The sequence below is a fragment of the Chanos chanos genome, chromosome 15, assembly GCF_902362185.1.
Source record: "Chanos chanos chromosome 15, fChaCha1.1, whole genome shotgun sequence".
Lineage (NCBI taxonomy): Eukaryota > Metazoa > Chordata > Actinopteri > Gonorynchiformes > Chanidae > Chanos > Chanos chanos.
In genome coordinates this window covers 1,947,091-1,963,206 of record NC_044509.1, presented here as the reverse complement: position 1 = coordinate 1,963,206, position 16,116 = coordinate 1,947,091, and the positions used below count along the sequence as shown (strand labels likewise).

Here is a 16,116-nt window from a genome sequence, read left to right as displayed (position 1 = left end):
CAGGGAGAGCACTGTGTACAGGACGGCCTTGGACACGGAGACCGACAGCAACCGCTCAGATACAGCTGACCTGTCCATCAGTACCATAACACCAACACCATCAATCATTGTGTAATCCATACCATAATATCAACACCTTTGATCACTGTGTAATCAATACCATAACACCAACACCATCAGTCACTGTGTAATCAATACCATAACATCAACACCATCACTCACTGTGTGATCAACTCCATAATTCCAACACCATCAGTCACTGTGTGATCAGTACCATAACATCAACACCATCAGTCACTGAATAATCAATACAGTTTCCACTCGGAATCAATGCTTGAGCATATGTTTAGATGATTTTTTAAAAATCATTCTGAAAGAATATCAAACATCCTTATCTATGCACATGGTTTGATTTAGTGCCATAAAAACTACAAAAGACATGAAGAATTAATAGAAACATCACTCAAGTTACTTACCAGATGAGTGGAACTGTCACCATGTAAATGACTTTAAGAGTTCAGAATATTTACTCTGTACCAGACCAACAATCAAACTCCTTTTTTTATACATAAAATACAGTGTGAAACATGGGGTCTCTTGTGTAAGCTGAGTTTATCATTTCTGTAAATGATGATGATTAAGATGCATATAACAGTTCAGATATGATACACGTGTGAGGCTGAATGATACAGAGCAGAATACTCACAGAGCAGAGGAACACCTGGGGTCAAATGTTCTCTCATCTGATGTGACACCTCTGTTACACTCCATGAGTTACAGCAGCACCGTGCTGTTACAGCACTACACCCTGTAATGTTGTTCTGAAAACGCTTAGGATTCAGTATGTTTCATTACCGCTGTCAAAGTGGTTTAAACTAGAGTTTCACTGAGCACCTATCATAAGAAATCCTATCTTAACAGCTTCTATCGTCTTTCAGAAAATGACACCTTGTTGTTTCAAAATTTCACGCACAAATTTAAGCATGCAAGCAAAATCAAAAATTGTTACTAAAATGGACACTTCCAAATGGCCCGGTTCATGCCAAAGACTGTCATCAGAATGTCATAATAGAGATTACACACTCCTGTCAGGATGACGTCATAAACGCTTAACACTGCCCTCGAAATGACACCGAGTCTTTCACTCTGCTGGACCGGTTGCTGCTACAGCAACTATGAAAATGGACATATAATATACTGCCACTGTGAAGACAGCAAGAGATATATCACTGAGCTAATTGTCAAATTCACCAGTAGAAAACACCGGGATACAAAAACATCAAAATCATAGATAAAATCTCGCAACAATGGAAGGAGTCATAGGATTTAGCAAGAAATAACAAATTACCTTGCTGTTAAAAAAAAAAAAAGGAAAAAAAAGTCGGGTGGGGTGAGGGCGCAAAACCAAACTTACATGAACAGTTTTGGATTAAACATCATATTTAGACCCATCTGTGCTTAAGCCTCAAACACGTATTTACGCATTGACTGATGAACGGTCGGTTTTATGGTACCATTATTGTACCGTAATGCGTCTGGGTATTTCTCGCAGTAGTCCCGGTTTGTAACTAGGAGAAAAATGACCAAACTTTGATTTCCGTCTGGGTTTTGCATTATCTGTAGGGTGCTGTCCTTACGGGAGCCCAAATGATGCTTAACAAGTCGTACTTGTGTGAAAGCAGTGATAACTGATTTACTGTGTTGCTAAAAATTGCTGCAGTTTCGTTTGGTGCGGTTTGTTGGCGCAGTCGCGATGAAAATGTTTCGGTGCTTTAATATGCTATAATGTAAGATTATGTTGTAAATCTTGTGTAAATTCAAACTGGCTCTGTTACAATTTAAACACAGTTTATACTGGGCGAGGTGTACCGTCTGCTTCATGAAAAGTGTTCATGCATACAAAAGCAACAGTTAAAATGATAAAAACAAATATGACTTATCTTCATCTCGGCCCGCAAGCACAGGTCAAGATGACACACTTTGCCGCTGCAGAAGCAGGTGGGCGTTAGAACGTTAGTACCCAGTGTTTTTTAAAGAGACAGACGTCCACACTGTTAGTGACAGTACAAATTTGATGCGGTATTGTTTGGCCTGGATGAGAAATTCCATTGCCTGCGGTGCATCAATGCGCCCAACTCCACTGTTCTTTTCCCTGACATGCTAGTATATGATTACTGATATTTATTGATGGTGGCTCATCGTTACGTCATAGCTAAAATGTGCTATAGTTACTCACTGCTGAATCACAGCAGTTTGCTCGCAGAAGAGCAGGCAATATCTGTGTAAAGCCAGTCCAATCGAATCACGGCAGTAGACCTAGCTACAGGGCGCGTTGTGGACAAACAAACAAAAAAATAAAGAAAGAAATTTAACACAGGTTTAATTAATATGTGATAGAAATGAAACAGATTAATTTTTCGCTGTCAAGACTCTACACTTGTTTAATCCGTTTTAAATTTAAAAAAAAATTGCAATGGGTTTTAAATTGAGAAAGATGGTTAATATAATGTTTCCAAGTTTGCACTGAAGTTAACATAACTTCAGCAAGTTTAGCAAGTCAGGACAACACCACCTACCACAGATCAAGCCAGGCAGAAGGATATTCTGCCTAAAGGGTCATTTGGATTCAAACAGCAACAGCAACAGAAACACTGACAAGCCAAAATAGAGTAACACAAAACTGCCGGATCAGATCATGAAAGCCCATGCAAGACTGTACCACCCACATAAAATGACTGAGTCACTGAATAGGAAAATTGAATCTGCAGGAGACGGCAAAAAAATAAGCTCTTTGCAGAGAACAAGAAGAGATTCTTCTCCTAGGATGCACTTTTCTTTTTCTTCTTCTTGTCTTGTTCACTGGAGCAGTTTGTTGTGGTAGACAGAATCCTCATTCCTAAAGACATTGTCCGAATGCCTAGTTTCACAGTATAACGGATCTAAAAGACAGAACAGGCCTGAGTTTAGCAGACATCCCTGGTAAAGTTAATCACATGATTAGAATAACACTATTACTGTTACTATTTTCACACAAATAAAAGTTCATGGTTGTGTGATGTGAGAAGCATATAGTGTTATATTATAGCTGTCTGGTGATTGGACAGTTCCATTCTATTTATTATATAACACATTACAGTCTTGAGAGCGGAGATGATCTACACAGACTCATTTCCTATTAGACACATAATCATGAGAAATATATGCACCAGTCGAAAACAAATGATCACTCTGACAACCACAATAAACTAAAAAGATGACTTTGAGACGGTTTTAGGCGAAAACAACAAACGAAAAAAGAAACGGTGCTAGGAAGTCTGAATCGCATGAACACGCACAGACACACAGGCCTACCTGTCGTGACACGGCCTGTCCGTACCGTAACTCTGTAACAAAGTGCTCACAGTTTCCACTCAGGATGCAGTAAGGCATCTCCAGGCCCTGGAGACTCAGTGCGTCCCTGACAATGAGACACACGCTCCTGGGTTTGTGTTCGCTATCCAGTCGATTGTTGACGTGAAATCTGTCTCTTCCCGCCACGTCGCCCAAATCCTCTCTCATCACTACGGCCTTATCATACATCACAGACGTCAGACAGGTGAGTCTTGACCCCGCGACTTCGCCTGACACCGGAAGGGGAAACAGATGGAAGAAAGCAGGGAATGTGAAGGTTTGGGGGGGCGAGATGGAGATATAGTAATGGAGTGTTTTAGGAAAACAAGGACAGTGACAGAGGTTTGTATATAAGTATTTTTTGTAATAAAAGATCAAAAGAAATAAATCAAGGGAGTTTATAGAAAGAGAAGTAAAGAGAATGAGAACTCACAAGGAGGAGCCAGGTGAATGATGCTCCCCTGCCCTATGTATAAAGCCCAGTGTTGGTAAGTCCCTCGAAAAATCTCAATCAGGTCCCCTGGCTGGGGTTTCCCATACTGACACACAGAAAGAGTCACGTGACTGCATGTAACTCAATCAGACCACGGCAAATTCATCAATTCATTAACCAATGACCATGTTCTTTGACATATACAATATGAATACTCAGTGGTCACATGACTCAAAGGACACACATCTAATAACATTGAATTACAACCACATATAAAAACTTGGTTGATTATTGGTTCTGGTTAGTTTAAAACGTATGCAAAAAGGATCTGTGATGTTCAGTTGGCTGTTTAAAGAGCAAACACCAGGATGAGTGCCAATCAGTGGACCAACAAGTGACACAATAATGCTCCTCTAAGTGTGAGCTGTAGCCTGTAGCCTGTAGCCTGGTTTAGTTTACAGAGGGGATCATTCAATTCATCATATGAACTTAATTTCATTAAATAGTGTGTGAGCCACTGTGGCATCTCTGCATACAGCACACGTAAAACGTCCATCTCAAGACACATTTTAATCTGAACCCCTGCATACTCACTGTGGCTGGGGCCACAAACCGTTTCCTCCACCTGGGTAACGTAGTCTTTGCAGGGAGTTTGATCTTCACATCGGGTATCTCCCAGCTCTTCCTCTGATTCATCTCACACATCGCCACACAGTCAAACCTGGCCCAAGTCCCATTAAACCCTTAATAACATCACTGTGTACAACACAGAACAAGAGTCAATCTTCTGTAGTCACTTGTAAAACACTCCTCCATTGGCTACAAAAAAAAGACAGCAATAGCACAGTGACTGACCAACCGCTTGTCTGGGAAAACCTGTAACTGGTTCACACACACACACATATCCTCCTGCACACTTGTTACATGAACTGAGCTGATTGGTTTCCTCCAGGTTAGCTTTAAAATAGCTCCAACTGCCTCTTACAGCCACTGAGAGTGCCTGGCAGACTAAGGAGATAAAGCTCAGCCCCACTTAGTGTGATGTGCGGCACTGTGTAGGCCCCAACCTCACATCACCCAATTTATCACTATGACAGTTAATGGCTCTTTGATGCATTCCACTCCAATTCCTCCATCTTTTGATATCTTCAGTTCATTATTCGCCTGCAGTTAATTCCAGTCCTACACGTCTTAGGCAGGTGAAAGCACTACTGTGAAAACACACCTCCAGCAAAGTAAGTCTGGACTTGTCAATCATTCTCAGCAGCTTTAAGAGCACTGTGGTTTCAGCCGGGGCTGAAATGTAAGGTTAGGAGTTCCAGCGTTGCCTTATTTTAGTCACATACTGTGCAACACAGAACACACGAAGCTCATTTTTAAAGATCTTTATTTCATACTTCACATACACACATTGAGTTATAGCATTAAAAATATACACAGGAGCTGCAATGTCATTGCACAAAAATACTTTAGCCAAAATTCATTCTGCAGATTTCAGCATTACCTCCAGCAATCCAGGAACCTGCAGAGAATAAAGGGGAGAAGTCATAAATTAATCACCACGTTTCCGAATCCGTTAGTTATCTTTAAGAGTAGCTAAATCGTTAAATTTAGATTTTAAAATTGACGAGCGTAACTAGTTATAACGACTCCGAGAACGATTAAATATAACTTTGTAATAGAAAAGCGCCTATTGTACTGTGTCAATATGGTCGATAGCACCGGAGACCGAGAAGCTTCCAGCGCCCGCTCCAGCATGACTTGCTGCTGTTCCTCCTTTCAATTGCACACCCGAGTATGGAGTAAAACACAGCGTGTGCCAGTATGAGGAGGGTCTGCTGGTAACGCTCTCCAGGGGCACATGGCCAACTAAGCAAGTTAGACTGAGGCAGATACGCCATGTATAAGAATAGACGAAGAAAAACTTACCTCTTTCGGAGAGTCTTCGATGCTACCAACGCGCCACCTGGTGGAAATAGCAAACAACGTTTATTCATACTTGCAAACTATATAAACTGAAACCAATATGTTACCCGAGAAACTAAAGCGGATCTAGCAACACAGTTGTTATGCTATACGAGGACTTTCGATAAACTGGTCGCAGTCGGTGTACCAGTGATTGAGGATAGGACCAGCCGACAGAAACATGCTGGCACCGAAGACATAGCACTGGACGATTTTATTCCTCCAGACATACACACACGAGTACGGGAACACCACGCGCATGCCAAGAAAGGAGGGTAGATATCAAACAGTCACTGAAAGTTAATGTTGGCCAGCAATCTTGCTTCCACGTAGGTGGAAAGCGTTAAAAAAGATGGCGTTCCTGAGAAGCCATGCTTTCAGTACGAAAAGTAAAATCAAACTAATACTGATGGATCTCTGACGTACTTGAAAGTTTTTATGGGAAAAACGTAAACAGTATATCTTTGGACTTGACAAAATACAAGCAGCAAATGATTGTTACCTTAGCTTGTAGAACTTCTCTCACTAACCCACATGTTCAGCAAACGCATCCAGAAGAAGAACGGAAAAGGGACCTCACAACTATTTATAACAGCTCTGTCGTCATTACTTCCGAAGCGCCAACAGCCAATCACAATGAGACTCATGGCAGCTACCGGAACTAGAGTTTCTCAAACCTAGATGTAATTTATGATAGACTAGACGTTAACAACTTCCATTATAATTTCTCATTTCTTGATCCTATGTTATATGTAAATTGGAAGGTTAAGTATTTAAATCACCGCCTGGCTAAAACCTGTCAGCTAACGCATGCCACCAACATTCTGCCAAAAGTGTTAATGTAAGAGTTCAGACTAAATCCACCATCTAAAAGCATCATGCTCAGAGCAAAGAAATGTTCGTATTAATCAAAAGGTGATAAATGCGAAAGTTTTTGTGTTCATTCCGATAGAGTCCGAATCACTTCATCAACAAACAACGGGTGTGCCCCGGCATAACCTTTAGTGTATGATCTGTCTCTATTGTTTTTATTTCTACGCTCTGTGGAAGATTCCGTGCACATGACCAGCGTGTGTAAGGAAGGGCATAGGTTAGAGCTTGGAGAGATGGCGGTTACTAGTGACAGGTAATGTTGAAGTCTACAAACGAATTGTATTACTAGTTATAAGAATGTGTCGCCCGATAAGAAAGGATAAGCATGACTGTTCTCTGTTGTGACTGTCGTATGTCTTGCAGTTTTCCCTCCGAAAATTAAGAGATGTCAGTGTAAGATTGCTAAGAACAGGGACAATCAGGTTGCGATGTGGAGACTGACAGGGTATGAAGGTGGCTCGCATAACTGCTCAGATTTGAGATATGCCGTCACATCTGTATTGTTTGCAAGTCAGGCTGCCTAAGGATAATCAAAACTTGTAGAATTTGCTCCGATGTAATTTTTTAATGAGGACTCAACGTCTGCCTTCTTAAGAATACTTGCTTTATGGGGACATTGCATAAAAAACTTATCTCTAACAATATGATTGTCGAAATCGCTGTATTTAAACAGCGTGCGTTAAAAGTCAGTTCTCACTTTATGTAAATGTGCCTGAGATCATGTCTGTATCGCCACAATAGAAATATTAATGGATAACTTATCTAATCTTACTACAGCCAAGTTACCTCCCATTCTGTGTCCGGTGCGTATAAGGACACGGCAGCTTTGATTTATTACAGGTTCTGCTCCTGGCGAATGTGGGTGAGGGTACACTGATGTTAAACGGTGATGCGAGAGCAGTTAATGATTACACTAACGTATAAATCAGCCGGAGAGTATAAAAGCATGAGTATGATAGCAGATCTGTTCATTCATCTCCGTCTTGTGGTCGTCCTGTAAGCCTTTTTTTAACGTCTCTCACGGTTTCCCGCAGAATGAGACTGGTGTACACGGCACTGGTGAGTCTGCTCGTCGGCGTCGCTCACGCCGTGGACCGCAGCAACTTTAAAACATGCGAGCAGAGCGCTTTCTGCAAGTAAGTCACAGATGTTGTGATGCATCTGCAACGAAAAATAAGTAAATATGTCGCGCTGTGTTTGTGTGTGTAACAGAACGTTTTTGCATATTTCCAAGAGCTGACAGAGTATTAGGATGGCTTTAACCTTTTTTTTGCACAGTGTAATTTTTTTTGTTTGTTTAACGGTATTTTCCCTCTCTCTCTCTCTCTCTCTCTCTCTCTGTTTCTCTCTCTCTCTCTCTCTCTGTTTCTCTCTCTCTCTCTGTTTCTCTCTCTTCCCTGTGTATGTGTGTACAGGCGTCAGAGAGAGCTAATTCCTGGCCAGTCTCCATACAGGGCTCTTCTGGAGACTCTGGAGCTCAGTGGCACTCGCCTCACTCTGCAGCTTATCAATGACAATAACAAGGTCAACACATGTCACCTGATCTGACCTCACCTCACCTCTACATACAGTCACTCTCACACCACGTAACAGCTATTCACATCACACACACACACACTCACCTACACCTACAAACACACACTCTCACACACACACACAACCTCACTCACCAACCCTCATACACTGTCCTCACAAACACATTTTTCCAGTGGAAGTCTCTCTGTGAAAACAGGTCTTTCTGTTCTGATGTAATTCAAGTGCGAATTAAGGTTTTTTTTTGATAGGTCAGATAAATTGCACATTTTTTAACTAAGCAGATATTTAAAAATCTAGATAGTTATTTAAAAAAAATCGATCAATTCAGTGTACCCATATCGTCAGACATATTTACGACAGAAACCAGTTAACATCTGTTATTTTCTCTCTGTGTCTCTCTGTGTCTGTGTGTGTGTTTGTGTGTGTCTATGTGTGTGTCTGTGTGTGTTTGTGTGTGTGTGTCTGTGTGTGTGTGTGTGTGTGTGTGTGTGTGTGTGTGTGTGTGTGTGTGTCTGTTTGTGCGTGCAGGTGCGTTTGCTCCTGGAGTTGTACAGACTGCAGGGGAACATGACACGTGTGAAGATAAATGAACTCAAACCGTTAAAACCGAGGTTTGAGGTCCCTGACGTTCTCATTACGGACCCCCCCACAGAGCCGTGAGTCTGCCCCCCCCCCCCGTAACAACACATAAATATTCCTGCCACACTTCACAATTACAAACAACATAAACAACATTTACAGTCTCCTCCTCCAGTGTGTTTGCGTTGTTCTCTCACTTAGTAATAACTGGTAGAAGTGATTACGATGTCAGAGAAAAATTCAAAAACGTTTAAGAAGTTATTGTTTATAGCGTTAAAATGAACACTGGGGTGTGTGTTATTAAAACATTCAGTTGAAACACTAACCCAGTCAGGTGTTGTGTGTTACTGGTGTCATGGGCGTGAGGTGATGTGGTGTCTTAAATACATGCCAGTACGGGCAATCACTGCCAACCTTGACTTTATTACTGTCCCCATAAAAGAGACAGACAAAGCTGTTTTTCTGTTTGTCAGATAAACTAAAGACTGAAGTCAGATGAGTCAGAATGGAATCATCAAATCAGAATTTCACTGAACTGAAAATTCTGTCTGTTCACAGTCCTACAGGGTCCTGTCACTGGAAACAGTGAAATAAATTAACCCGTGAAACACGCTCAGATGCTTCGACACTCAGACATGTGTGCACTTATGACTCAGCACGCGTACAGCTACTGCATTTTTATTTTATTTTTTTACATCAAAAATAGTAACCTGTTTCATTAATGATGCTGGAGTAAAACTGTTATGTTCTGATAGTCAACACACACAAAGAAACATGAAAAGTCACTTGGTGTGTTGTTTGTAAGTGGATAGCTGAACATTGGAGAGATGATGTGATACTCAAAAGGCCACGGAGATTCATCTGACATTTAATTCCTATCTCTCCATTTCTGTCTTCAGTGACATCGCTGTTTAATTCAACGCTGATTGTGAATGTTCATTCTCATTGTGGCTGTGTGGGGGATTCAGACTTGGATTAATGCAGTTCAACAAGGTCAAAGAAAGGGAAATAGCATTCAGATAAAGGAGAATAAGCTTATTCTCTCATTCTCCACCCCCCCCCCCCTCTCTCTCTCTCTCGGTGGTCAGTATGTCAGTGGTGACACAGGATGAGAATGGGGTGGTCTTGTCTCTGGGCGGGGAGAACCAGAGACTCATTGTGAGTGCTAAGCCTTTTCGGCTGGACATCATAGAGGGACCAGAGGTGCTCCTCTCTCTCAACTCCCGTGGTCTCCTCTCCTTTGAGCACCTCCGTCCACGCAAGGACACGTGAGTCCCTGACACGCAGAATCACACACGTTCAGTGACATTAGACACACACACACACACACACACACACTCTTAATGGTACAGTTTTGGATCCTTGTTAGAGTGTGTCCTCAACTGGGGCATAGCTAGTTGTCACTCACGTCTCAGTTCAGTACATGGTCTAATGTAGATAAATACACTATCTCTCTTCCTCTCCTTTCCCTTCTACTATTCTCTTATTCTCCTGTTTACTTTCTCTCTCTCAGTCTCTGTATCTTTAAGAATGTGATCTTTCTTGTTTCTTATTTTCTTCTGTACCCTTATCTTCATCTTTATGCTTTTTCAACTGCCACCATTCCTCTCTCTGTTCAATGTCCCCCTTTTCACTCTCTCTCTCACTGTCTCTCTCTCTCTCTTTCTCTCTCTCCCTCACACACACACACACACACACACACACACACACACACACACACAAGCAGGTGAAATGTAGCCTTATGTTGTCAGAATGGCAGACAAAGCAAAGTTAGTGCTCAGCAGCAGAGTACAGCATGGCAGAAACTGTTTATGTTCTCCTCCCGAACAGCTCAGCTTCACAGGACAAAAAAACCCCCAAAATCTAATGCTTAACTACAGCTGATTTACTAACTAACAGTCACCTGAGTGAGATGCTCACGCAGTATAAATATGAACTCAGTTAATGAAGACATTTTTAAACTGTGTTGAAGATACTGATGAGACGAGACATATTGAGACAGCGTTACGTGACAAAATGATGCCTTTATAACAGCACTTGTCAGTTATCAGAACTCTCTAGCTTTGACGCTAATGAATTCATTTGTGTTTCTCTACACACTCACTGGCCCACTGGGCTGACTGGTCAGTGTGTTTCCCTCTCACTCCCAGTATAGCACACATGAGACTAGTCTGCACACATGCGTGTGCACACATACACACACACACACACACACACATATGTCTGCTTGCTCTGCTTTGAGTCTGTCATTCCACTCGCCCTCATGTCAAGCTAGGTCTCCATTCTTGGACGCCGCCTATTACATGTTAATGAGTTATCCAATCATTTCGTTTTCAAACGATTAGTAAACCGTTTCATTAAGTAAATTATTGATCCTGTTTGCTTGATGAAATGGTTTGATGAGTATAGGCACCTGGTGCCGTGCTGTACCATTCTGTAATGAAAATAAGTTTATTCTGTAAGTACTCAGGTTGTCATTGTTGGAAATATGTGAACGTTTAAATCCATGAGAATGCTGCTGATGTATGAACAGAGCCCTGTTTTGCTTTTCTCTCATGGTCCCTTTCACATGGTTCTAAAACATTTTGTTTTTGTTAATTTTGCTAATTGATGATGAATGTTCCACAGAAAACACAACAAATCTATCTATCTATCTATCTATCTATCTATCTATCTATCTATCTATCTATCTATCTATCTATCTATCTATCTGCTGTATGTAAGCTAGCTAATGTGAGTGAACATTTGCCTGGTAAATGAAACTTCAGCGTGTTAGTCAAAGGCCCAGCCCTGTGGAACTTCAGCGTGTTAGTCAAAGGCCCAGCCCTGTGGAACTTCAGCGTGTTAGTCAAACGCCCAGCCCTGTGGAACCTCAGCGTGTTAGTCAAAGGCCCAGCCCTGTGGAACCTCAGCGTGTTAGTCAAAGCCCCAGCCCTGTGGAACGGACCATGAGACTTAAAGAGCACTATGCTTTTTTTTCAGTGAAAAACAAAAGCATCATTGTTTGCTCTTTCTCTCTCTCTTCCTCTCACTAATTAGAAAAAAAGCAAGTTTATACATTACAAAAGAAAAAAAGTCAGTGCAGTGTTCTTGGTGCCAAACGCTCTGTTAACAGAGAGCCTCAGTAATTTCTCCTTGTGTGTTTTTTTTCCCCCCCCCTCTCTCTGTTTGTCTTTCATTTGCACCCTCCCTCTCTCCACTCTGCTCTGCCTCCAGAATCTCTCATAGAATAAGTGACACAGTCGGTAGCATGTGGGACTCGATCAAAAGCGTTTTCTCTAGGTAACCTTTCTCAGCCCGCCTCTTCGATCTGTCTGTGTGTACGCGCGCGCGCGCGTGTGTGTGTCTGTGTGTGTATTTACGCGCGTCTATCACACTAAGCACTCATGCTGAATGAATCAGGGTCATCTGGAGATGGATTTCTGTAAAATCTGCCAATGGGAATAATTATTACAGTCCTGAGGAGGAATTCTCCTGTGCCGTTTTTCGATTTCGCAGGAGCCTCAGCGAAAATGACCTGTAATTTTGTCCTTTTTCATGTCTTCATTAACAACTCTAGGCCATTTCATTCTGACACCGTGTTTGGTTTGGTTTTGATGACTGTACCAAACACATGCACTTTACAAACAAATTCTCCACACTCACCCCATCTGCAGGAGGACAGACACACTGAGTGTCTGAGTGGAGTCTTGACTTGTGCTGCAGTACCTAACGATGTGTCAGTTCTGTGTAAAGTCACTCAGAGCAATACATGCTTTTTGTGCTGTGTGGTATAATGGGTTTGTATTGATCAGAGAAAATCCATTAAAATAGACAATACATCAGTTACGTAGAGTCCATAAGCTCAGTTGTGAGCAGTTTTGGAGGCTGTGCCAATGCTAGTGGCCAATAGCAGAGACATGGAAAATGATTCTGCCGATTTGCATTCAAAATATAATTAGCCCCATAGGCCAAACAAACTTCTTTTCTGGAGAACTGTGATCCTGCTGTGGTTTGCCCTAGTCCTGATTTAATCTAACATGCCAGAGCCTGATATTCAGAGGACCATCAAGACCAGGTTTAACTGAGTCACATGGGTGCTTATTTAAGGTTAAACCAGTAGTCTGGACCGACCACGGTACTCCACAGGGGGTCTTTCACAGTGCGACCTCCGAGTTTTAACGACATGTAACTGTTTTAGCTTTTCATCAACAACCATTTTCTTCCCCAGTAACATTTGTTAACATGGTACCAGTCAGAAAATGGTCTGAATGGTTTTTCAAACTCAGATGCTCTGAACTGACACATTCGAGCAGACAGCTGTTTAAGGAACTGAAGGAATGCTTTAGAAGGCATGTGATTGGCTGAAGGAATGCCTTAGAAGGCATGTGATTGGCTGAAGGAATGCTTTAGAAGGTATGTGATTGGCTGAACTGCATGTTTGTTTGTGCATGTCAAAAGCACAGCCATCCCTCAGTGATGACCTGATGCAGCTGTGACTACATTACCTCACAGTAACACTACAGTTCACTCAGTACAAAATATACGTTCATTTCCATCACTCCCCACTAGTTTTACACGTTAGGGTGACGTTTGTAGGTATTTTTTGAGGTTTCTAAGCTGGGACACTCCTTACAGTTAAAAATGAGTATTTTTTTATTAGTATTTATGCCTTTGCAGTAGAGCATGTTGGGCTGGTTATGTATCGGAGCATACGGAGTGTCATAGCGGTATATGGACTTGTACTGCAGCACATGACGATGTGGAGTTTTTCTCTGTTTGTTGTTGTTAAACCGACAGTGTTGTATATGTACTCAGTTTGTGTTTGGTCCATGCTTTACATGCAAGTTTGACCTAGACTAACACTAACTAATTACTAAACTTAAGGTTTGATGTCATGATACTAATGTAGTCGTCTGAATGTGCTAACCAAACTGTTTCCAGATCAGTGTGAAGCGCAGGTCTTTGATAATCAGTCATTAGAAAATGTATTCATTTATTTACAATTTGTATTTGTCCACAAGAAATTCCTCAAGCCATCACAGGAGCAAACAATCAATACTGTAAAATACCAAAAAAAAAACAAAAAATGCATTTGACATATAAATAGCTTTTACAGAATAAGCAACTCAAACGAACCTAAACTGTAAAGAGTGTCTTTGTGAGCACGTTTTGATTCAGACCTGTTTTGGTGCAGTGGGGACTGTCTTGTGGAGTACAGCTGTTTAACTTATACACCCTCTGGGCCTTGCCCATGTAGACTGAGTTTAATTAACAGATTACCCATTAGCACATCAGCAAGTGAATTAGATATCAAATTATGGAAATTCCAGTTTTGGTCGGCTGCTCTGCCCTTAAACTTGGATTTGCACAATCATTTTCTTCTCGGCTGTGGACATGTGTGTCATGAGCTCACACCTTTTGTGAAGCATTAATATTTTGGTGTGCCATGTTTTCATTGTGTTTGAATGACTGTTTATTAATACCTGTATGTGTGTGTGTGTGTGTGTGAATTCCAGTAAGAGTGAGACAGAAGCAGACCATGCTGAAGGGAAGGAAGACGACCCGGAGCAGGAGGGAGAGAAGGTGTGTGTGTAACAGTGTGTGAGGGAGGTCATTAGGAAGCTGCAGTGAAATAGAATAGCTGTCTTATTTCAAGACTCGGATGTTTTTATTGGACCAATCAGGCCATATACTATGTCCTTGTAGAGTGAGTGGCGGTTGATAACACATAAAGATGATAGTGATTTATTTACTGACGTTAGTTAGGTCTGTGGAGAGTAAAATAACTGACCTAGAACCAGCCTGTGCCGGTCCATACAATGGTCCTATGTGTGATTATGAGGACAAATGGTTCCTGTACTTTAGACCTGTAAGGTCGTCATGAAATATCTTATATCTGCTATCTTATATAATGTCCTATAATATCTGATACCTCATAAAATGTCCTATATTTAGATTCATTTCAACATTCAGCGTCTCTGTGTGCTGTACTGTCATGTTCTTACCTTTATCCTGTGAAGTCATGGTTAGAGAAACGGGAATACCCTCTCTCTCTGGAAAAGTCATACCACACTGGATAGGTCATGTTTGTGTCTTCATGACATTGCCTTGTTCAGTCCATTTACCGCACTTTCATCCTGATCTCTCTCTCTCTCTCTCTCTCTCTCTCTCTCTCTTCCTCCCTTTCTCCGGCTTTCCTGCGGATGGGCAGAACGGGAACGAAGAGGAGGATAAACCCGGCATGTGGGAGGAAACGTTTAAATCTCACACGGACTCCAAACCTAATGGTACAGAACCGTTCCTAATGGTACAGAACCGTTCCGTCCACTGCAGTGTCCTCAGCCCGTCTCCTGTGGACCGGCTCTGTCCCCTGCAGTGTCCTCAGCCCGTCGCCTGTGGACCGGCTCTGTCCCCTGGACAAAGTTTACTCAGTATAACATAATGCTCCAATACATCACACATTTAAGGCAGTGTTGCTGGTAAAAAAAAACATGAACAGTGCTTAATTTGTTATCCATGCTGGTTGAGGACAGTTTGAAATGAAACCCCTTCCAGTCATAAGGGTTTGATATCGAACACGTCTCCTCCTCGTTGGGCTGTTACGTACCCATTAGGATCACCTTGGTTTGACCTCTAAACCTGTAGGTCGTGGAATATATTTAAAGGTCGTGGGATATACTTAAAATGCTGATTCTCTCTTTTTGTTTCTTTTTATGTTTGTCATCCCTCCGTTCTCTCCTCTCTCCCCACTCTCACTTCCCCTCCGCGTGAACGTCCAGGTCCGACCTCCGTAAGTCTGGACTTTTCATTTCCGGGGGTGGAGCATGTATACGGCATTCCTGAACACGCAGACTCTCTCCGCCTCAGGAACACAGAGTGAGTTGTCACTGCACACACTGTCGTGATGAACATGTGTTCTATGCGTGTATGTGCTAGTCTGGGTTTACTGGAGCTTTGGCTTGTTTTGGTTTCTGAGACAACCACATCAGTTAAATTGTAGTTACATCTCAGTGGTGCCTGTAGCCAGTGCACAGGTAAACAGTTTTCACTGTGTGCAGCTACAGTGAGTGTTTACAGGTAAACAGCCCTCACTGCGTACAGCTACAGTGAGTGTTTACAGGTAAACAGCCTTCACTGCATGCAGCTACAGTGAGTGTTTACAGGTAAACAGCCTTCACTGGGTGCAGCTACAGTGAGTGTTTACAGGTAAACAGCCTTCACTGCCTGCAGCTACAGTGAGTGTTTACAGGTAAACAGCCTTCACTGCCTGCAGCTACAGTGAGTGTTTACAGGTAAACAGCCTTCACTGTGTGCAGCTACAGTGAGTGTTTACAGGTAAACAGCCTTCACTGGGTGCA

At 42.0% G+C, this 16,116-nt stretch overlaps 2 protein-coding genes and 1 non-coding gene across 4 annotated transcripts in view; 1 reads left to right on the top strand and 2 right to left on the bottom strand.

The window, feature by feature from the left end:
- Positions 1–2,819: 2,819 nt before the first annotated feature.
- On the bottom strand, positions 2,820–6,338 carry LOC115828813 (phospholipase A and acyltransferase 3-like). Its single transcript, XM_030792912.1, has 7 exons — positions 6,291–6,338; positions 5,753–5,789; positions 5,328–5,345; positions 4,418–4,579; positions 3,824–3,929; positions 3,352–3,620; positions 2,820–2,939 (listed from the first exon to the last, which is right to left on the bottom strand). The coding sequence occupies exons 4-7, from the start codon at positions 4,526–4,528 to the stop codon at positions 2,820–2,822; spliced, it is 606 nt and encodes a 201-aa protein (XP_030648772.1). The 5' UTR covers positions 4,529–4,579; positions 5,328–5,345; positions 5,753–5,789; positions 6,291–6,338.
- LOC115829064 (small nucleolar RNA SNORA57) lies at positions 5,929–6,063 on the bottom strand. The gene has a single exon (XR_004025988.1). It is a non-coding gene; the product is annotated as a small nucleolar RNA SNORA57 (small nucleolar RNA).
- A 530-nt stretch (positions 6,339–6,868) lies between the features above and the next one.
- Positions 6,869–16,116, top strand: part of LOC115828173 (neutral alpha-glucosidase AB) — a 21,558-nt gene continuing 12,310 nt past the window's right edge. Inside the window, exons 1-9 of one of the 2 annotated variants that reach the window (XM_030792106.1) lie at positions 6,869–6,914; positions 7,696–7,797; positions 8,077–8,185; positions 8,726–8,853; positions 9,865–10,044; positions 11,993–12,058; positions 14,275–14,341; positions 14,970–15,045; positions 15,538–15,634. In XM_030792106.1, coding sequence (XP_030647966.1) covers positions 6,895–6,914; positions 7,696–7,797; positions 8,077–8,185; positions 8,726–8,853; positions 9,865–10,044; positions 11,993–12,058; positions 14,275–14,341; positions 14,970–15,045; positions 15,538–15,634 — 845 coding nt within the window. In that variant the 5' untranslated portion in view covers positions 6,869–6,894. The remainder of the gene's footprint in view (positions 6,915–7,695; positions 7,798–8,076; positions 8,186–8,725; positions 8,854–9,864; positions 10,045–11,992; positions 12,059–14,274; positions 14,342–14,969; positions 15,046–15,537; positions 15,635–16,116) is intronic. The other variant, XM_030792107.1, reaches the window with a different exon arrangement.

Coding starts and splice junctions, on each gene's coding strand:
- LOC115828813 (XM_030792912.1), bottom strand. CDS start 4,528: ATGTGTGAGATGAATCAGAGGAAGAGCTGGGAGATACCCGATGTGAAG. Junction 3,621..3,823: donor CATTCACCTGGCTCCTCCTT/GTGAGTTCTCAT, acceptor TTCCGGTGTCAG/GCGAAGTCGCGGGGTCAAGA. Junction 2,940..3,351: donor GACAGGCCGTGTCACGACAG/GTAGGCCTGTGT, acceptor TCTGTCTTTTAG/ATCCGTTATACTGTGAAACT.